This window comes from Gorilla gorilla, chromosome 21 (assembly GCF_029281585.2).
Source record: "Gorilla gorilla gorilla isolate KB3781 chromosome 21, NHGRI_mGorGor1-v2.1_pri, whole genome shotgun sequence".
Taxonomy (NCBI): domain Eukaryota; kingdom Metazoa; phylum Chordata; class Mammalia; order Primates; family Hominidae; genus Gorilla; species Gorilla gorilla.
The window spans coordinates 61,261,954-61,284,798 of record NC_073245.2 but is presented as its reverse complement, the minus strand read 5'-3'; the positions used below and the strand labels follow the sequence as shown (position 1 = coordinate 61,284,798).

The 22,845-nt window shown below is 41.4% G+C and overlaps 1 protein-coding gene and 1 long non-coding RNA gene across 4 annotated transcripts in view; one reads left to right on the top strand and one right to left on the bottom strand.

Moving 5' to 3' along the window:
* Positions 1-11,749, top strand: part of LOC101143862 (uncharacterized) — a 28,595-nt gene extending 16,846 nt beyond the window's left edge. The window contains exon 3 of the long non-coding RNA XR_008674591.2: positions 11,618-11,749. This is a non-coding gene — a long non-coding RNA (uncharacterized lncRNA). The remainder of the gene's footprint in view (positions 1-11,617) is intronic.
* ARFGEF2 (ARF guanine nucleotide exchange factor 2) overlaps positions 1-22,845 on the bottom strand; it is a 114,208-nt gene that overhangs the window by 7,213 nt on the left and 84,150 nt on the right. For all 3 annotated transcript variants that reach the window (XM_031004881.3, XM_031004882.3, XM_055373171.2), the window contains 11 exons: positions 18,736-18,908; positions 17,057-17,217; positions 15,447-15,577; positions 15,181-15,310; positions 12,737-12,872; positions 11,743-11,881; positions 11,580-11,634; positions 10,132-10,246; positions 5,932-6,062; positions 3,967-4,135; positions 786-924 (listed from right to left, as the gene is read on the bottom strand). In XM_031004881.3, the coding sequence (XP_030860741.2) occupies positions 786-924; positions 3,967-4,135; positions 5,932-6,062; positions 10,132-10,246; positions 11,580-11,634; positions 11,743-11,881; positions 12,737-12,872; positions 15,181-15,310; positions 15,447-15,577; positions 17,057-17,217; positions 18,736-18,908 (1,479 nt within the window). The remainder of the gene's footprint in view (positions 1-785; positions 925-3,966; positions 4,136-5,931; positions 6,063-10,131; positions 10,247-11,579; positions 11,635-11,742; positions 11,882-12,736; positions 12,873-15,180; positions 15,311-15,446; positions 15,578-17,056; positions 17,218-18,735; positions 18,909-22,845) is intronic.

Here is a 22,845-nt window from a genome sequence, read left to right as displayed (position 1 = left end):
TTTCTAAAATATTTTCTGAAGCAGATTCCATAACAGTGGAATTACTGAGTCACAGAGAATGAACACTTTAGGGCTCCTGGTATATAGTCTCACCTACTTTCCAGAAAGATCATGCCATTATACACTCCAACTAGCTATGCAGGAGAGTGCATTCTTACCACACATTTGCCAGCACTGTGTGTTACTGTTTTTAAACCTTAGAGGAAGAAAAGAAAGCTCAGGCATCAGAATCTTGCTGATGCCCAGGAAGCTGAGTGGCAGAGACCTACTTTTCTGGCTGGGGCTTCCTCATCAGTATTCCACTCTCTCCCCATTGGTGGATTTCTAGATAATTTTGTAGGCACATCCTGGTTATATGATTTCAATTACATTCTTCTTGGAAAGAAGGAATGATGGGATGTTATTGCTGACAACAATTCTAAAGAGGACCTGGTCCCAAGAGGGATAGTAACCTGCCTAAGGCCACAGGGCTCCAGCCACAGTCAGGACTTCCATCCAGCCTGCTGACCACTCGGAGCACTTTTCACTGTCCATGTTTCTATGCATAGCTCACAGCACCCTTCAACTCCTGGGCTCAAGCAAGGGCTTAACAGTGAAACAGATGAGGCTCTGCCCTCTTCAGGGCATTAAGAAAAGTGAAATGGGAGAGTCACCAAATAGAAAGAAAAAAAAATTTGTCAGAGTGTCAGCATGTATTTTTCTCTTACTCTTTTCAATCCACAGTATTGCTGTGATGCATTTTGTATATAGCAGATAGAAATCTAATCAGAAACTAATTTTCTTACGTTAAAAGTCTCTGCTGTATTTCTTCCCAGGAATCCCTGCGGTTCTCATCAACATACATTCGAAACAGGATCCTCAAACAACAGGCCAGGCTGCTGGTTTCTTGTTTTAGAAGGTTGGGTTTAGACTTGCCCTTAAAACCTAGAGATCAGACAGTCATATAATTAGTGCACATTTCTAAGATAATGCTGATAACTGTGTATGAACTAGAAATCTAGTTATTTTATGAAATATGAAACATCTGTTTTTTTCTTGAGACAGTCTCGCTCTGTCACCTAAGCTGGAGTGCAGTGGCATGATCATAGCTCACTGCAGCCTCCAATTTCTGGGCTCAATGATCCTCCTGCCTCAGCCTCCTGAGTAGCCAGGACCATAGATGTGTGCCACCATGTCTGGCTAATTTTTTTTTGTTTTTGAGACAGTTTCACTCTTGTTGCCCAGGCTGGAGTGCAATGGCATCATCTCGGCTCACTGCAACCTCCGCCTCCCAGGTTCAAGCGATTCTCCTGCCTCAGCCTCCCTAGTAGCTGGGATTACAGGTGCCCACCACCATGCCGGGCTAATTTTTGTATTTTTAGTAGAGACAGGGTTTCTCCATGTTGGTCAGGCTGGTCTCAAACTCCTGACCTCAGGTGATCTGCCTGCCTCGGCCTCCCAAAGTTCTGGGATTACGGGAGCCACCGCACCCAGCTAATTTTTTAGTGTTTGTACAGAGAGGGTTTTACTATGTGGCCCTGGCCGGTTTCAAATTCCTGGGCTCAAGCAATCCTCCTGTCTTAGCTTTCCAAAGGAATGGGATTACAGACATGAGCCACTGAGCCTGGCCTGAAACATTTTATATATATTCTTAATACAGATCGTTTGTGATACCAGATGAAGGCAGTTACGACTCCCCAGAAGTCATCCTCTGTATAAGATAACTTCATTTTTCAATGCCCTGTACTGTTCTTCATTTATTTATTGGTATTTTATTTTGAGACAGAGTCTTGCTCTGTCACCCAGGCTGGAGTGCAGTGACACAATCTTGACTAACTGCAACCTCGACCTCCCAGGCTCAAGTTACCCTCCTGCCTCAGCCTCCTGTGTAGCTGGGACTACAAGCGCACGCCACCACACCTCACTAATTTTTGTATTTTTTGTAGAGATGGGGTTTTACCATGTTGCCAGGCTGGTCTCGAACCCCTGACTTTAAGTGATCCACCTGCCTCAGCCTCCCAAAGTGCTGGGATTATAGGTGTAAACCACCTTGCCTGGCCTGCTCTCCATTTAGACTTTGCTTATTGGCTGGCGAAACCATTAGTTTTGTCTTTTCAAATGTAACAGCTCTTAAGAATTCTAGGCTGGGCGCAGCGGCTCACGCCTGTAATCCCAGCACTTTGGGAGGCCAAGGCAGGTGGATCACGAGGTCAAGAGAGCGAGACCACTGGCGTGGTGGTGCGTGCCTGTAGTTCCAGCTACTAGGGAGGCTGAGGCAGGAGAATCGCTTGAACCCAGGAGGCTAGAGGTTGCAGTGAGCCAAGATCACGCCACTGCACTCCAGCCTAGTGACAGAGTGAGACTCCATCTCCAAAAAATAAAAAAATAAATAATAAAAAAAGAGAACACATTCTTAAAAACAAACCAGTACCAATCAGCTTAAGAGATATGCAAACCACTCTCACAAACAAAACCTTATTACAGGCAAAGACATAAAAGAGCTGGATATTTTAAGGCTGTAGAGAAAAATGACATTCTTTAATTGTGGGTTAAAATAAATATTTGGGGACAAAAAGTAATGATAACAAGGCCAGGTGCAGTGGCTCATGCCTGTAATCCTAGAACTTTGGGAGGCTGAGTGGATTACTTGAGGTCAGGAGTTCAAGACCAGCTAGGCCAACATGGTGAAACCCTGTTTCTACTAAAAATATAAAAATTAGTCAGGCATGGTGGCATGTGCCTGTAAACCCAACTACTTGGAAGGCTGAGGCATGAGAATTGCTTGAACCCGGGAGGTAGAGACTGCAGTGAGCCGAGACTGCGCCACTGCACTCCAGCCTGGGCAACAGAGTAAGACTCTGCCTCAAAAAAAAAAAAAAAAAAAAAAAAGTAATGGTAACAATTAACAATACAAAAATTATATAAAGTATCACTTGTATGCAAAGCTCAAAATAATGAGAATCCCACCACCATCTTGGAAAAAAAATGTATTTACCTCCAGGGTTTTTGTATTTATTTTTGGAGGTAGGAAAGTAAATATAAGGCTTGGAAAATTGATGAATGGTTTCTGTTTTTCCTAGACTACCACACTTTTTATGTCATATTTAACTTTTAATTTAATGTAAAATTTCTTTTTTTTTTCTTGAGACAAGGTCTCCCCCTGTCACCCAGGCTGCAGTGCAGTATGCAATCTTGGCTCACTGCAACCTCCACCTCCTAGGCTCAAGTGATTCTCCCACCTCAGCCTCCTGAGTATGGTGTGTGCTACAATGCCCAGCTAATTTTCATATACATTTTTTTGGGTGGAGATGGGGTTTTGTTATGTTGCCCAGGCTGGTCTTGAACTTCTGGGCTCAAGCAATCCGCCTGCCTTAGCCTCCCAGAGTGCTGGGATTACAGGCGTGAGCCACTGCACCCAGCCCATAAAATGTCTTGACTTGCTAGATCAATTCAATTCTCCAACTTTCAATTTGTCTTCTTTTTTTTTCAGATGGAGTCTTGCTCTGTCACTCAGGCTGGAGTGCAGTGGCGCAATCTCGGCTCACTGCAACCTCCGCCTCCCAGGTACAAGTGATTCTCCTGCCTCAGCCTCCCAAGTAGCTGGGATTATGGGTTTGCACCACCATACCTGGCTAATTTTTATATTTTTAGTAGAGATGGGGTTTCGCCATGTTGGCCAGGCTGGTCTCGAACTCCTGGCCTCAAGTGATCTTGGCTGAGGCCTGCCTCAGCCTCCCAAAGTGTTGGGATCACAGGCATGGACCACCGCATCCGGCCTCAATTTGTCTTTTTATCAAATACGTACTGAGAATCTACCATGTACTGGGATGAAACCTATCCAACATTTCCCTTCTCTCCCCCTCAAGCATGAAAATATCTGTTAAGTTATTCTAGCTATGTTTAAAATTTTCGGCATTTTCCAAGCACTTTAATGTTTTAGGAAGGTGACCAGTGTGGCCATCTATCTTATCTGCTGTGTGGCCTTACCTGCTCGCCACAGGACAGTCCGCTGCTCGTAATTGGAGTTGAAGGCCTTTGAGAATGAATGGGATTCCTGCAAACAGTCCAACAGCTTGAAGAGGTGCTGGGAAGACATGTACTTATACATGCCCTGATCCTCCGTCTCTATGTGGATATCTGCATCCAGAGTGTCTTGCTAGAGGACAGGACAGAGGATAGAAGAGCTAATGAAGAAGATGGAATGCTCTGGGCATTGTGATTGCAGACAATGGCAGTCATGACTCTCCCAAAGTCATCCCTGTCTATAAGACACACTTATTCCCCAACACCCTGAAACATTTCCATTTAGACTCTGCTCACTGGCTGGTGAAGGAACACACTGAGCTGTTCCATGATGGCAGGCTTGGCTGGCCAAAGTTTCAGTTTCATCAGTGCTGCCTCCACTGCATAAGCAGGAGTGTGTATGTCTCCAATTATTTCATTACAGGAATGAATTATTGTTATTATTATTTTTTTGAGACAAGAGTTTCTGTCGCCCAGGCTGGAGTGCAGTGGCGCAATCTTGGCTCACTGCAACCTCCGCCTCCCGGGTTCAAGTGATTCTCCTGCCTCAGCCTCCTGACTAGCTGGGATTACAGGTGCTTGCCACCATGCCCAGCTAATTTTTGTATTTTTAGTAAAGACGGGGTTTCACCATGTTGGTCAGACTGATCTCAGACGCGACCTCGTGATCCGCCTGCCTCGGCCTCCCAAAGTGCTGGGATTACAGGCGTGAGCCACTGCACCTAGCCCAGGAATGCATTCTTGAAACATGTATGAAACCCTAGGAAACTTTATTGAACAAGCTGCCTAAAATTTTAAAATCAAAAGGACAGCCTCTGGCTCACAGCTGTATTTTTTCCAGCAGTAATAAAATTTACATTACTTTTGCTAGTATTTAAAACATGACTTCCTCTATGAAAAAAAATCTTGATTTTGGCTACTCTCGAAACATGAGAAACTGTCACAACTTAACCCACTTGGATGGTAATCGGGCACTAAAGCTGAGAGGTGGCAGCCGCTTTGACTGGGCTAGAGATTTCTGGTTTACCACAATCCTTACCCAGCCTGCCTCACTCACTCACTCTCACAGGATCTGCTAGCCCCTGAAGCACTGACATTTGTAACCCATGGTGTAGGATTACTGTCCAACTTTTGGACACTCAATTCTCTATGTTTTCAAGAATCTGATATGTAGGCTGGGCATGGTGGTGCACGCCTGCAATCCCAACACTTTGGGAGGCTGAGGTGGGCAGATCGCTTGAGTCCAAGAGTTTGAGACCAGGCTGGGCAACATGGCAAAACCCCATCTCTACAAAAAATGTAAAAAATTAACTGGGCATGGCGGCATGTGCCTGTAGTCCCAGCTACTTAAGAGGCTGAGATGGGGGAATCACCTGAGCCTGGGAGGTTGAAACCCCAGTTACCTGTGATTCTGTGATTGCACCACTGCACTCCAGCCTGGGTGACAGAGTGAGACTTTGTCTCACCAAAAAAAAAAAAAAAAGGAAAAGAATCCCATATGTAGAAAGTTGCATATACAAAACAAAAAAAGCGAAATTCTTGAAGGAAAAACTGGGATCTTTATATATATCTTTTCCTCCTCACTTATTTGTGATTAAACTGTATGTCAATTGTGGGGAATAGTTCCTGTGATAACTAACACTAGTGGGGTGGCATCTGAGCAGTGGTATGCTCATAAACTCACTCTCTGGGGTATATACGTAAAAAAAATGAAGCCCTGATGTTTAGTGTTTGCTGTTTTTTTCTGATGTAAATAACTCCCATCAAGGCCAATTTTAAGCATCAACATGCCATCACTGAATGTGAGGTTGGAAAGAGATGAGCATGACGGGCTCTGGAAAGCCAGTACGAGCTGGCTTCCGCACACCACTACATCAAAGCAACCTCCCTATGGACAAGGATGCTCTTCCCGAGGCCTCCTGTTCTTACCTGGGCGGCAACCATGTGCTCTGCATCCTCCTTTTTGCTCGTCGCAGGGTAGAACACAATGTTGTCAATGGTCTGTATCAATTCCAACTGGACCACACACTTGATGAGGAGGCTGGCAAACAGTTTCTGATCTATGTTAGATGATAAAGATTAACCCTAATAATGATTCAGCCAATACTGAAGAAATATCCACTGAGCTCCTACTATGTGCAAGGCATGATTTATTTTTTTAAGAGATAGGGTCTCACTATGTTGTCCAGGCTGGTCCTGAACTCCTGGTTTCAAGTGATGCTCCCACTTCAGCCTCCCAAAGTGCTGGGATTACAGCATGAGCCACCACACCCAGTCAAGGCACAATTCTTGATGTTGTGGCACAGCAATGAATAAACTGGACAAAAAAAAATCTCTGCTCCCATGGTGTTGACAGACAATAAATGAAATATTTTAAGAATATTATATATTAAATATTGATGATAGGTAGAGACAGGGATAGAAAGTGTCAGGGTAGGATTGCACGTTTAAGCAAACTAGCCGGGAAAAGTCTCTATAAAAATGTGACATTTGAGCAAAGACCTGAAGAAAGTGAGGGAATCAGCTATGCAGGTTCTGTGTCCTCCAGCAAGTTTCTCTGCCACCCAATGGGCTACTCCTAAAGACCACCACTGGACTGTGCCCTAACCAGAAGACGTTTCAGGTTCCTGCAGTAGCCAGCCCCTCTGAAGAGGCCAGAAGCTTGTGGTTTTTTTTTTTTGTTGTTGTTGTTGTTGTTGTTGTTTTTTAAATAGAGATGGGATTTCCTCATGTTGCCCAGGCTGGTCTTGAACTCCTGTGCCACAATATCAAGCGATCTGCCTGCCTTGGCCTCCCAAAGTGCTAGGATTACAGGTGTGAGCCATTGCTTGCCTGGCCAAGAAGCTCAGTTTTGCTGCTTTCTGCATTTTCTACTTCTGTATCCCTTAAGAGTGGTCTTTTATTCCTTTTAGTGGTTAACAACCTTTGACTAGTTAACATTTTTTTTTTTTTTTTTTTTTTTGAGACGGAGTCTCGCTCTGTCACCCTGGCTGGAGTGCAGTGGCATGATCTCAGCTCATTGCAACCTCTGCCTCCCGGGTTCAAGTGATTCTCCCGCCTCAGCCTCCCAAGTAGCTGGTAGCTGGGATTACAGGTGTGCGCCACTGTGTCAGCTAGTTTTTTGTAATTTTAGGAGAAATGGGGTTTCGCCATCTTAGCCAGGCTGGTCTCAAACTCCTGACCTCAGGTGATCTGCCCGCCTCAGCCTCCCAAAGTGCTGGGATTACAGGCATGAGCCACTGTGCCTGGCCAACAATTCTTTTTTTTTTTTTTTTTGAGACAGAGTCTCGCTGTGTCACCCAGGCTGAAGTGCAGTGGCGTGATCTTTGCTTACTGCAACCTCCGCCTTCAGGTTCAAGCAATTCTCCTGCCTCCTCCCAAGTAGCTGGGACTACAGGCACCCGGCACCATGCCCGGCTAATTTTTTTTGTAGTTTTAATAGAGATGGGGTTTCACTATGTTGGCCAGGCTGGTCTTGAACTCCTGACCTCGTGATCTGCCCGCCTCAGCCTCCCAAAGTGTTAGGATTACAGGCGTGAGCCACCGCGCCCGGCCCCAACAATTCTTAATATTGAATTTTCCCTGTTCAAATTAGCGGTGTGGTTTCTGCTTACTGAGTAGACTAACTATATCCTCTTTGTGTTCTCAATCCCTGAGGGCCCAAGGGTGGCCCATGTCAAATACATCATAAGTGTTCACTGGTTTGTCTACAGTAACAGTAGAGATTCCTTTCCCAACTTATTTTATAAAATCAGAATGTTGAAAACATTAAATATTTCAGTGATAGAAAACAAGGAGGTTGAGTCGTCTTTAAGTTTTTGAAAGTGGCTGTGAAATTATTTTTTCATTTTTTTCATTAAAAAAAAAAATTTTTTTTTTTCTTCTTAGAGATGGGGTCTCACCATGTTGCCCAGGCTGGTCTCAAATTCCTGGGCTCAAGCTATCCATTGGCCCTGGTCTCCCAAAGTGCTGGGATTACAGGTGTGAGCCACTGCACCTCACCAGTTATGAAATTATAAAAACACGTAACAATTCTCCATGTAGACTGTTTTAAATTTTTTTTTAAAATACAGTGGAGTTCCAGAAGATGTACATTCAACTTATGCCAAGTCAATTAAAACATTTTGGACCAAAAATAAAAAGAAGGAAACGATAATAATAGTGCAAAGATTTTTGTCTGCCTGAGCTTATGGCTGAGCTGGGAGACTGGGAGCAGCAAAGGCACTGTTCCCTGGGGGAATGGGAGGTGGATTGAGTCCCAGGTACTTCTCAGAGTGTAGACTCTCGCTGCACTGAGAGTGCTTCTCCTATTGAAAGAAATGTATACTTGGCCTCCACACAGAAACTAACTACTTTATCTGGAGCTCGTGAAGAAAAAGAGCCTGGGCATGGTGGCTCACGCATGTAATCCCAACACTTTGGGAGGCCAAGGCAGGAGGATGGCTTGAGTCCAAGAATTCAAGACCAGCCTGGGCAACAAAGTGAGACCCCATCTCTACAAAAAATAAAATAATTAGCCGAATGTGGTGGCACATGCCTATAGTCCCAGCTACTCAGGAGACTGAGGCAGGAGGATTGCTTGAGCCCAGGAGTTCAAGGCTGCAATGAGCGATGATTGCACTAGTGTACTCCAGCTTGGGAGACAGAGTATGACCCTGTCTCTAAAAAAAGAGAAAATGAAAAAGGTATCATTCTATCACTGGGCATTGGAGAGAAGCTGGCTGCAGCAGTTAGTGAAAGACAGCATGCCAGTCCCAACATGGTACCTCTTTAATGAATTTCAAGGGTGACTACTTTTATTCCTTCTAAAGAAAAAGGTGACCGCACACTGTTTTGGTCAAATGTGCTGCTTCAGAAGTTAACTTCAATGTTAACAGCTATGGCCTAGCATGTTGAGGACAGGGTGGGTCTGCTATAAAGGCAAACAATGGGGCACACAACTTTCAAAGGACCAGAACAACCTTCACAAGTTCCCATTCCTCAGGCTGCCAAAAATGTGTCTGAATCCCCACTCTACTACATGTTGTCAAGTTCTATGATCTATCTAAGCCCCAGTTCCCTCAAACATAAGACAGTACCCCTTCAAAGGCTAGTATGAGGATTACATGAAACAATACACATGGAACACACAGTACAGTGCCTGGTACATGACAGCTGTTAAACTTATTTTTTTAAATGACAGTAAAACACATCATAAGCAACATTAAGAGACAATTTGGCAAAAATAATTTGAAACTCATATCAGAAAAAGGATTTCTAGTACATAAGAGCTCCTCCAAACCAATAAAAAAGGGGCCAACAATCAACAGAAAATGAGCAAAGATTACAGAGTTCATAGAGAAGAAAACAGAAGTGGTGCTTTAACATATGAAAAACTATTCAATTTGACTCATAATTTGAAAATTCCAAGTTAAATTAGTCCAAAGTTGTATTTCATCTAAAAAGATCACGTAAACAGCTACAAATTTAATAGATAGCAATGTGGAAATATTTAAAAATGGCAAATTCACTTATCCACTGACTCCAGTACATTTTTAGGAATTTATTACATAAATTCACAAATGACATATGTATTGGGTTATTCAATGCAGTATTGCTCCTAACAGCAAAAGATTATAAGTAATATAAATGTCTGTTAAGAGCAACTCAATTAAGCAATAAATGCATGTCTACAAACTGGAATAATAGACAATTGTATAAAACAACGTGAAAGCTCCTTATGTACTGATTTTGAATGATCTCTAAAATATATTAACTGAAAAAAGAATAAAGCATACTATTCCATAACTGGTAAAAGGAGAAAATTCATATGTACTATATATGTATGTGTGTGAATGTATATGTGAATGTATATGGAATGTACTATTCCATAACTGGTAAAAGGAGAAAATTCGTATGTACTATATATATGTATGTATATGAATGTATATGTGCATGTACTTGCCTGCATATGGATAAAATGACTCTGGAAAGGTACAGAGAAACAGGCAACCTTGGCTGCTACAGAGAACTGGCAGACTGAGGCACAGGGCAGAAGAAGGCTTATCATGTTTACCCTTTTGTGCCTTCTGAATATATGAATCACATAAACATGTTACTTATTTAAAACAAATTAAAAAGTGGCCTTACTTGCGTATGGTCTACCCTTCCAGCTGTCATCTGTTGGGTTAGAGAGCTGGCTCTGTCCTCTCTCAGAGGGATTTTTATCTATGCTGCTTAAAGACTGGCGGTCCAGATCCACATCCTAAATGTAAACCAGAGGGAAACACAATGCTCACTTTTCTTCATGATAATTTGGGCAGAGATGTGCCTGTTTTAACACGGCTGGTCCAGCCTGTATTTAAGTGCCTTGCTTAGCTCAAAATAAAATGATACTACATGCTTAATGTAGCACGCCTCACAGGCTGCAATGGAGAGATTAAGAATTTAAATTACTTCTCCTCCCATTAAAATTCCCTATTTTCCTATTCCAACCCAGAGGACATTTCTCTACATATTAGGATTTAACAATAAGTGTGACAAATTTTTTATGCGAGCAAGTTCAAAGATAAATTACTAGTGCAGTAACTAGTTTTTTAAAAAGTTGACAACAGGCCAGGCACAGTGGCTCATGCCTGTAATCCCAGCACTTTGGGAGGCCAAGGAAGGCGGATCACCTGAGGTCAGGAGTTCAAGACCAGCCTGGTCAACATGGCGAAACCCCATCTCTGCTAAAAATACAAAAATTAGCTGGGCATGGTGGCGGGCACCTGTAATCCCAGCTACTTGGCAGGAGGCTGAGGCATGAGAATCACTTGAACCCAGGAGGTGGAGGTTGCAGTGAGCCGAGATCGCACTGCTGCACTCCAGCCTGGGGACAGAGCGAGACTCTGTCTCGAGAAAAATAAAATAAAATAAAAAATAAAAAAATTTAACAGCAGAAGACAGTTGCTGTATCCCAAATGCTTTTTAAAATCTAATGGTCTTAGAGTCACTTAGGAATAAAAGTTAATTCAACTCCTCTCTGTAAACCAAAGTATTTAAAAGTGAGATCTGAATTAAAACTTCTTTATGTGGACTCACACAAAAAGTAAGAACTACCACTTCTTTGGTGAAGAGGAAAGCACTATTAATTTAGGAGGGCAACAAACAAGCACAGTTACGCCAAAGCACTATTTACAATGTTGAAAGCCTAGAACTAACCTGAGAGTCCGATAAGGGAGAAGTAAAGAAATTATAATACTATGCAGCCACTGAAAAGGCTGCTCTCAAAGAACCGTTTAAAATATGGAAAAATGCTCAGATGTTGTTATATGCTAACTGATCCCTCATTTCAAATATGGCTGGTTTTCCTAGGTATGCACGGTCACACAAAGTGGCAGCTAGAAATGTAAACTGTGCTTTTTACTTGGTGAGGTTACTTATTTGCTTAATGCTTTTCTGGACTTTCTAAAAAATATATTATGAATATATATTATTTTTAGATCTTATAATTTTACTCACTTCCCATTAAAAAAAGTACAAACTATACAGGCTTATTGATCTTTTACTAAGATAGAAAAAAGAAAAGACAACCAAAGAAAAACCCCAAATCCTACCAAATGCTTTTCTGATGAATCTTCCTCCATTCCTACAGGTCTCCATGTCAGCAAACTGAATAAAAAAATAGAGAAAAAAAATAATCAATGTGAAAGGCAATCAGGAGCTTTAAGACATCCACTGAACACAGAGATAAACGGGAACAACTGCATGAACACTTACACATGTGGGATGGTTGTTTTGAAAATATCCAACATACAGTTGCAGGTTTCATCCCAGACTTCAGCACTGAATTTCTCTCCATTGGATATTACTAAGTTTTCTAAGCAATTTGTACCTGATCGCGCCAACTGTTCATTATCTGTAAAATAAAGCAGTATCTATCATTAAACTTCTACTGCTATTTTGATGCCAACCAGGTCTCAAATACTGTATATTGTGAGTTGGAGACAGCAACTGGTGAGTTTCTAGGCTTTTAATTAATGAAGCCATGCTACAGACAGTATTAAAATTTTTATTAAAATTTTTTTGAAGAGTTAAAATTGTTTATCATAGTTTTATTGCTAAAGAAGAAAGGTCAACATTTTGCTACTTTAAATTAAGTGGCTCATGTATGAAAAATGGTAATAGAAGAGAGAAAACATTAGACCAGGTTTTCAAAAATTTAGTCACTCATACATTACATTTCCAATTTTTGCCACCTGAACAATATCAAATGTTTTGTCATTTATTTTAAAATTAAGTCACTTTTTCAAAAATGTAACTAAATTTCTTGCCCTAAGCCAAAATTATCTATGGAATCCAGTTCTAATGTGCTAGCTGGGTATTTTTCCTGACAAACTCTAAAATAAACACACAACTACTCAAATGAAAAATGTCTGCTGATGAAGCTGTTGATCTTGACTGAAACAATACATTTTAAAAACATTTTACTAGAGAAAATTTCAAACATATACAAAAGTAAAAAGAACAGTATAATACATGAAGGTACATCTTGTAGAATACAAAAATAACTATATCCCATCTTTAAGAAATGCTTTATGAACTGACTTGGGGGGGGCACTGTTTTTATACTGTAATTAAAACGTATACATTTCACCAACTAAATTATATATTGTACTCCTTGGCACTACATCCATGCTTTTAAATATTGAAAAAACTAACCTCTCATTAAAGACTATGTAAGAAAAATGATGCCTAGAGGCTTAAAGAGTACCTTGTTTGACACACCACTGCAACTGTGCAAATACATCAGAAAGAAGAACTTCATTCAAAGCTTCATAAAACTGGGTAAAAACATCACAAATAGCATAAAGTGCGTGATTGCAGGTTGTTGTCATCCACTCAGATTTCTGGGAAAACAAAAAGATGACACTTAAAAGCTATTCTCCCTGCAGTGAGATGGGCATTCTTGTACACTCCTGGCAAAACTGTTGTAGAAAGCAATTTGGTGATATGTATCAAGAATACGTCTTAAAAATGTTAATACATTCATATGTACAGAGGATATACAGAGGGATCTTTATAAAATTATGGTAATGATGCCAAAAGTGGAAGCCAGAAGTGGAATAAAAAAATAAATAAATAACGCATAGATTTGGTTACTTAAAAGCTAAATTTTCCAAAATGAAAAGGAAATAATAAAGTGGGCAAATCATCTGCAACTCATGTAAGCATATGCTACATTATTTATATATTTAAAAATGCATAAATCAATAGGAGAAAGATGAATAATCCAGTAGATGAGCTAAGAGTAATTCATAAAAGGCAATTCTTAAGAATGATCAATCCTATGAGAGAAAATATGCCACCTCACTAGCAGTTTGAAACACTTTTTCAATGTGATACATTTGGCTTATCAAATTAGCAATGACTAAAACAAATTAAAATGAGAAGACCTGGAATGAATATGGAGAAATAGGAACTCTCATGCATTGCTGACAGAAGTGTAAATGGCTGCAGAGATATTTGCAGGTCAGCTTAGTGGTACGTAGCAAAAGGCTTAGTAATACGCAGGCCCCAAACCTGGCAGTTGGGCCACTTGTCTTTAAAGAAGAAAACACCACCACTAGAAGTGTAGCTGCAAAAAATGTTCATTTCAGTGCTGTCCAGAAAAACCGGAAAGCAACCTAAATGTTCATAAGCTGTGGAACATCCACAACTAAGACTATTTTGTAGCCATTATTAAAACAACATTGTAGAAGAAAGGCTGGGTGTGGTGGCTCACACCTGTAATCCCTGCACTTTGGAGGCTGAGGCGGGTGGATCACTTGAGGTCAGCAGTTTGAGACCAGCCTGGCCAACATGGTGAGATCTTGTCTCTATTTAAATTACAAAAATTAGCTGGACATGGTGGCATTAGCCTGCAGTCCCAGCTACTTGGGAGGCTGAGGCAGGAGAATTGCTTAACCCAGGAGACAGAGGTTGCTGTGAGCCGAGATCACACCACTGCACTCCAGCCTGGGCAACAGAGCAAGACTCTGTCTCAAAAAAACGAAACAAAGCAAAGGAACAAACAAACAAAACATTCTAGAAGAAAAGTTATGGCTATGAAAAAATACTCATGTATTAAGTTTAAGAAGTAGTTTATATATGTGTGTTGGAATTCTATTTTCATAGAAGAAAAAAGTGGATCACAAATGCATGTGTGGGTGGACACACAGATGAAAGCAACACTTGAAGGTCTTAACGGTGGCTGCCTATGAAAAACCGCAACTGTGAGTGTTTAAATTCTTCTTTGTTTTTGTCTGTGTTCTGTAGTTCTACTTGTTTTATAATGAGGAAAAACATATTTAAATTTAAAAAGATTAGACAACTCTATCTATACTATGACCTCAACCATATTTATTTATTTATTTAAGAGATATGGTCTCACTATGTTGCCTAGGCTGGTCCCAAACTCTTGGCCTCAAGTAATCCTCCCACCTCACCTTCCCAAAATGCTGGGATTATAGGCATGAGCCATTGTGCCTGGCCTCTGAATCATATTTAAACCATGTAGAAGATGGAGAAAATTTTGCAAAAACATTAACTCTAATTTTGGATGGTAAAAGGAAGAATTTTTTTGTGTTTGCCTAATATTCCATATTAAGCATACGTCACTTTTATGTTGCGGTGAGGGAAGGAATGGTGTTCCCAAAAGAAATAAAAAGGTTACTTTTCCATCTAAAAATCTTGAGCCTAGAATACCCTTTTCACTATCCCTGTACCTCTAAGGGACAAATAAAAACACCTACAGTCATCAAACATCCTTTTAAAAAAAAGGCTTAATATTCAACATCATCTCCAAATGCAACTTCATTAAAAACCCTTAAGGGGCCAGAGACATTCCACTTTCTGACTGCTCAGAGGTTGATATGAACAAAACAACTACAATGACCAGTCAGGAGCCCTGCTGAACTGGAAGGTGCAACGCCTGAGGGCCAAGTAGCAGACCACAGAGATGTATTTCCTCTCATTCTTCTGAACATGGGGAGAGTCACTCAGGACTAGCTGATACTGGTAGGAGAGTATCAGAAAGGTGTTTCCATTTTTAAAACCTTAAGTTGCTCAGTATTTAAGAACTCTGGGTAGACGATGATGCAGCCCCCAGAGGCAAATACAGGCCAGAAAGGCTTTCCTCTCCATCATACCTAGGGCAGTGCTGTAGTTATCACCTACCTCTGACAGTTGCTCAGGGAGTTTCATATTGTCAAAAATCCGAAACACGATTCTGAACAGGTCCTGCCACCAGTGCTTTTCAAAGGTGTGGCCATAGCTCTTCATGATCTCAAACATGACTGTGAGTCCCCTGGAGGAAACAAAGTCAGGCACAGAAGAGAGAATGGTGGAGAAGAGAACAACAGAGAAGAGAGTGGGGTCAGGTGAGCAAGTGACTGAGGTTCATTTCAGTGATGTAAGGGGCCACCGCACGGGAACATGGTTACCTTGTTCGTACATCTAACTTGCATCTATTAATGATGCAGGAGAGTTCGAATAAGATGGGGAACCAGCCTCGGACCCAGACTCTGTCACCAGGAGCTACATTCATGTCATCACTTGTGTATTCTTGTAGCACCTAGGATGAAAAATCACATCTCAGGTGTAAACTAAGCATGCAAAAGGAAGGAACTGAAAGGGAACTATATGCAGATTAAGGCCCCACACATTTTTCTCTCCCAAAAATCTCCATTCAGCAAGGGTACAGTGGGAACAGACTACACAAAGACATTATCTGTCCCAAAGGGCATGTGAGCAGTTTCCCAATACAAACCTATGGACCTCTGCGGGTTTTAGAACAAGTTGAAGGGGGGCAGATCACAAGAGTCCTGGGGGTGGGAGGTGTTATACTAAGAAGAGCTTAAAGGTCAAATAGTATTGACAAAATATCCAGGATGATTCATTATCTTAGGTCTTTCTGGAATGTTACTGTCATACACATTACTTAAAATAATACCAGCAGCTACTATTGACTGAGTGCTTGCTATGGGCCAGGCACTGTTAAAGTTCTTTTCGTGGATTAACAATTCTCACAAGGATTCCACGTGGTAGGTAGAAACAATGGTCCTGGGTTATAGACGAATTAACTGAGGCATCAAGAGCTTCAGTAAGCTGCTCAAGGTCATACAGCTAGGACCTGGCAGTCTTTCTACAGTCTGCATGTATAGCCCTACTCTCTGCCCTATTTCTGGGATTTTGACCCCTCTGCTCTGTAACCACTCTTGAAGTGGTACTGAAATTTCTTTAGCAACTCTGGTTATGTAATGTTAGGCAATTTCTGTGCTTCAGTTAACTCTCCTGTACAATGGGATATAATTACATCTCATAGGTCTGACGTGGGGACTAAATGAATCAACATACAGAAAATACCTAGAATAGTGCCCAACAAGTACTAAGTGCTCAATCAACATTGGCTCCCATTATCATCACATCTTAGTGAGCTGTTGTAAGAGATGAGACATATCACCTTACAGGTTTATAGCTCTTTCTGTAAAGGAAACTTAAGTAGAGATCTACACAGGACATCATAGTTTAGATGGACTTGTTTTGACCCTATTTCAGTGTTTTGGGACTCTGTCATTTAAACCAAATAGGCCTCTTTAGAAAGATGAGACACATCAAAAAAAAAACAAAAAAAAAAACAAAAACCCCATCATTTTCAGGAGAAAACAAAAGGTGATTTTTAAATATGATTTCTCAGGCACATTACAAAGACATAATGCCATTTCCTACAAGGGAGGTTTGTTTTCTTTCAAATAGAAAGGTCTAGCTTCTTGAGCTTTGCCAAAATACAAAAGCTAAAATACAACTAACTTCTACAAAAACAATTTGTAGAATACCATAGGTTCAGTATGAATAAAATACAGAATTTCACATATACCAAATAATGAAAAGGCCTAACTCCCTGTCATGGCAGCATTTTGAAATAAACACCTAATTTAGGGCAAACACACATTTCTAAAAGAGTAGCTGGAAAGCTCTTTGTTAGGAGCAAGAATTTCTGCTCCATGACCTTTTCCCTTCACTGCCCATCTGAGTAAGGTGGGGAAAAACGAACCCGAGGCCTCTCAGAGACGTATTTGCCACAGAAGCGGATGAGCCGAATCGCTTCCATGCTCGTGTCAGGGAAAGCGGCGTTGCAGGCGAACTCTGATAAGCACTTCACAGCATCCTGAAAGGAATCGATGGCTGCAGGAAAATGGTGCTGGAAAATAGTTGCTGGGGGGAACACAAGGCACATTTTTCATAAGACCAGGATTTAGAAATGGGGATGAAAAAATGCACGTGCGTGCACACACACACACATACATGAGAGATAATTAACTGTGAAAATCTAAGAAAAGCATGTCAGTATCTTTGGAAGACAGTTTTTCTTATTAAATTACTCAGGAATGAATGCATTGGGTACAGCTTGGGCTAGACAGTCTTCCTGAGCTCAAGCAATGATGTAAAGGCCCAAATATCAATTCATTCACTTATTGAACGCCAACTATGTGCAAAGATGACTTGATGCCTAAAAATTTCCATAGAGATGAAGTAAACATCTTGTTACATGCTCGCAGGCAGAACCCAGGACTCCCGGTCAGTCCAGAGGAGGGGGACACTAAACTAACTCTGGGCTCGACTGCCCGAGCGCAAGTCCTGGTTCCACTACATCGAAACTGTGTGTCCTCAGGCAAGTTGTTGTATTTATTTTTCTGTGCCTCAATTTCCTCTTTAGTAACATGGGGGAAATAATGAGATAGTCTGTTCTCATTATTCCCGATAGTTACATTCTATAAAGTTGCCATAAACACTGAATTCAAGAATACTGAACCATGGCTCTTAGGGAAAACATGGAGATAAGGAACTAGATTCCTGCAAGTCTCTGGTCAGAACATTTTCATCAGCTGATCAAGACATAACCTTGTTGTATGTGTGTTCCTGTTGAAAAGACACCTTATTTAATACATATTGTTGATTCATTAACACTGAACTCACAGCCAATATAGCACTGTAACTCATGCCTGAAGGAAGCTCATCTAACACACATATTTTTTCCATAAGGCACATCACAGCCTTTCTGCACGTAGAATACTACCCAGCATTCAGCACTATGCTTGGGGGTGCATTTTAAACAGTGAAATCACCAACAAAAAGCACGAAAATGTAAAAAACCATGGCACTCGATAGGCCACATTAAGCACACTTGTTTATGTCATGACAGCTCAAACAAACAAGAAGGCAGGGTGCCACCTTCTCCCACCACAACTGGGAATGTGCGCCTTGGGTGACTCAAGTTTTTGCTCTTCTGTGCATGCACATGTTGGCAAATGACCACAAAAGCACCATGAGTACTGGTTGTGGAGTTATTAATGTATATACATTTTAGTGAGTATACACACGGAATCCACCAATAATGAGGATTGACTGTAATTCTTTCATAGTCATTAGAGTGGCCTTGGGATTGATTTGACTTTCAAATTTCATCCGGCTTGAAATAACATTCACGTTTATCTGCTGGACCCAAACTGACTGATAACAGGAAAGGCCATTTAGAGAAGGCAAGGAGAAAGTCAAAACAGAGTTAAGATCAAGATTAATACTCATCAAGCGCTTACAACACGGCCTGGCACATGACTATATCACAGTAGAGCCAAGGTAGGGAAGCCCCTGTAGGTAGTAAAATAGACAGCAAGTGACACTCTTCTAGACTTGCAGGTGGGACATTAGTAGGGAGGGAACAGAGCCACTTACTGACAATGTGGCAAGTGGTCTGGAAGGCCAGCTCCACAATGTTCCCATCATGATCAGAGGCTGCCTGGTGGAACACGGCAAAGATGTTCTTCCAGCCTGAGCGGATGTTGGCCGCCTGGGAGTTCACCATCTGGGCAATGCAGCGGATCGCCATGTCCCGGATGGTGGGAGACCTGAGGAAAGAATGGGACAGCCATATCATCTGTACTTTGGAGAATGGGAAGAGAAATGAACATAGCTCATCCCTTAGAAGCAGCACTTAAACATTTCTTATAGCACACAGCAATCCACATTTGGGCTCTGCCCCGTTTCCTCTCACTTCCATTCCAAACTAGCATGTTGCATAGAGCTACAACCACCATCCTGCAATCACGAAACAATAAACTCAGGGTTGAGAAGCTGACCCTCTGAATGGAAGAACAAAAGGAAAAAGCCTGGGTCTCAAATAAATAGTCCCTATCCAGGCCATGGAACCAAAGTTGAATGCTTGCCTCTGACTTCTTTCTTGTTACGAAAACAATAAATAGCCTTGTGGTTTAAGTCACTGCTGGTCAGTTTTTCTGGCCAAAAACATTTCAAATAATATAATTCTGCCACCTAGAGATAATCATTACTAAATTCTTGTGTGTATCTTCTTAAGATTTTTGGGTAGGGATATACCTATGTGATAAACACATATATGTGGATTGGAGTATACATATATAATTTAAGGTGCAATGTTTACCTAAATTATTATAAAGTAAAACTTGAAGACAGAGAAAATGGCTGATTTTCTGGAACAGCTGCAATTGTCTCTCAACCTGTTAAGACATACAATTATGGAGGAACCTTATTATCTCACAAATAGCAAGAAGGAAAGCTATATAAGCCTACTGCTTCGATAGTACTATCTTTAAAAGTCAGTACAGTGGCCTTGGGACTGCAGGTTTGACTTTCAATTTTTTTTTTTTTTTTTTTTTGAAACAAGGTCTTGCTCTGTTGCCCAGGCTGGAATGCAGTAGAGCGACCTCGACTCATTGCAACCTCTGCCTCCCAGGCTCATGACTTTCAAATTTTATCTGGCTTAGAATGACATTCATGTTTGTCTTCCAGGCTCACACTAACCAATAACAGGAAAGGCCATTTAGAGAAGGCAAGGAGAAAGTCAAAACAGTTAAAAATTAGCTGAAAGTTCACAAAGTAAACATGTCACCTGCAGATAACAAAGGACTGACTACACAACATAAGTAACTTCCAATATATAATAAAAATGAATTCATGGTTGTCTCCCCATGGAGAATAAAGCAACTTTTTGACAAAACTATATTTATTATAATGTTTTTTGCCTGATTGTTAAAAGAAAGATATGATGATAGTAAAAGTTTTGGAAAATACAGAAAAAGTATGATAAAAAAAAAATTTGCCTGGGCATGGTGGTTCACACCTGTAATCCCAGCACTTCGGGAGGCCGAAGCAGGTGGATCACTTGAGGTCAGGAGTTCAAGACCAGCCTGGCCAACATGGTGAAACCCCGTCTCTACTAAAAATACAAAAATTAGCTGGGCATAGTGATGCACACCTGTAATTCCAAGTACTTGGGAGGCTGAGGGAGGAAAATAGTTTGAACCTGGGAGGCACAGATTGTAGTGAGCCGAGATTGCACCACTGTACTCCAGCCTGGGCGACAGGGCAAGACATCTCAAAAAAAAAAAAAAAATCCTTTACATGATATATGGTATTTCATATGGAGAGATACACGTCTCACTATCTCTATTATATTGTCTGTCCAATTCTACAACCTGTCCTTTTCTCTAAAGTATTAGTCATTTCCCACATTATAAACATTGTGAACTTTTTTTTTTTTTGAGATGGAGTTTCTCTCGTCATTCAGGCTGGAGTGCAGTGGTGCGATCTTGGCTCACTGCAACCTCCACCTCCCAGGTTCAAGTGATTCTCCTACCTCAGCCTCCTGAGTAGCTGGGACTACAGGCATACACCACCACACCCGGCAAATTTTTGTATTTTTAGTAGAGACGGGGTTTCAGCATGTTGGCCAGGCTGGTCTCGAATTCCTGACTTCAGGTGATCCACCTGCCTCGACCTCCCAAAGTGCTGGGATTACAGGCATAAGCCACCATACCCGGCCAAACATTGTGAACATTTTTAACAGCAAAACAATATCCCATGTTGTGCCAGTACCAACATTTACTTTAACACTTGTTTATATAGATAGTTTGTTTTTTTTCTAGAAAACTATTTTCTGTGACTTATAACGCTTTACTATATTTCACATTAACTGCTTTGGAGAATTACAGAAGTGTGGAATTACTGAGTCAAAAGGGCATAAAAATATCAGGATTCTTGACACTTATCACCAAAATGCTTTTAGAAATGTTACAGTAAGTTACAGTTCCACCAACAGTATCTGAGAGTGCCTGGCAACATGTGATTCTAAACTCACTCTGCCCCTTTTCAAATGGGAATAGGATAGGCAGGGAAGGCCTAGAGTTAGGAGTTGAGGGCTTCCGTGCAATTAGGCTTGCACACGTGGCCTGGCCATGTGAGGACTCAGTCTCCTCAGGCACTCTCAATGGTGTTCCTAAAGGTAGGAAAATACTTTTGTGTATTTGCTAAAGTAAAGGGTGATGCCAGACTCTGGGTTTAATTTTGGTTCTCTTAAAATGAGCAATAAAGCAGACATACAGACACTAGGAGAAAGAGAGACATGTCAAGGAAACTTTTCTGGTACCCTTTTATTCACTACCCTAACAGCGTGCTCTGGCATCCAGCTTGGGAGCTTCCATTTTCTTTAAAAAAAAAAAAAAAAAAAAGCAACACCACGTGTGGCGGCTCACGCCTGTAATCCCAGCACTTTGGGAGGCCAAGGCAGGTGGATCACTTGAGGTCAGGGGTTTGAGACCAGCCTGACCAGCATGGTGAAACCCCATCTCTACCGAAAATACAAAATTAGCTGGGCATGGTGGTGCGTGCCTGTAATCCCAGCTACTTGGGAGGCTGAGGCAGGAGAATTGTTTGAACCAAAGAGGCAAAGGTTGCAGTAAGCTGAGATCGTACCATTGCACTCCAGCCTCGGCAAAAAGAGCAAAACTCCGTTTCAAAAAAAAAAAAAAAAAGATCCAGGCTGATCTGAAGTACACTTTTTAGGGGAGTAGCAGACAAGAGGAATTAGGTCCAAAAGTCATCCTTGACATCTCTTCCTTTATACTCCATGGTCAATTCATCAGCACATGGTGTAAGATTCCCTTTCCAAATGTGCACAGAATCTAATCCATCACTGCCACTGCTCCCACCTTGGTCCAAACCTGGACAACTACAATGGCCTCCTACCTCATCCTACTGCTCCTCATTTTCCATGGATAAATGCAGGGTGATCCTTTAAAATGTCAGATCATTTCACTTCTCTGCTTAAAATCCTCCAATGGCAGGCTGGCCATGGTAGCTCGTGCCTGTAATCCCAGCACTTTGGGAGGCCCAGGTGGGCGGATCATGAGCTCAGGAGAGACTCCGTCAAAAAAAAAAAAAAAAAAAAATACCTCCAACAGCTTCCATCTTTCACAGAGAGCAAGCCAAAGTGCTGACAATGGCCGACAACTCCTATGTGAGCTAGGCACCCTGCCACCACTGGGAGGGACTTCACCTTCTACTACCTGCCTTGTTCCCTCCATTCAAGCCACACTGGCCTCCTCACCTATGCCAAGCACTACCTGCTACGGGCCTTTTGCTTTTGCTCTTCCCTGTTCATAATTCTCATGCCAAGGCAGCATATGGCCACTCTCAGTTTATTCCTGACTTCCTTCAGGCCTTTTCGTAAGGGTGCCCTTACCAAACACATGTTAGCTGGCTGCCCTGGATAAAAGAGTGCTTCCATCCCTATCCCCTTACCTTGATATATATAATGTCCTTCAGAGCACATTACCACCACTGATATTTATTTGTTTTTCTATTGGAATTAAACAGAGATTTGTTTTTAAATTTTATTATGGAAAGTTTAAAACACAGAGAAAAGTAGAGTAATATGTAATGAACTCCTGTATGCCCGTCACACCCAGGTGCAACTATTTAAGGCTGAATGAAAACAGGGATTTTATTTTATTTCATTTTTATTTATTT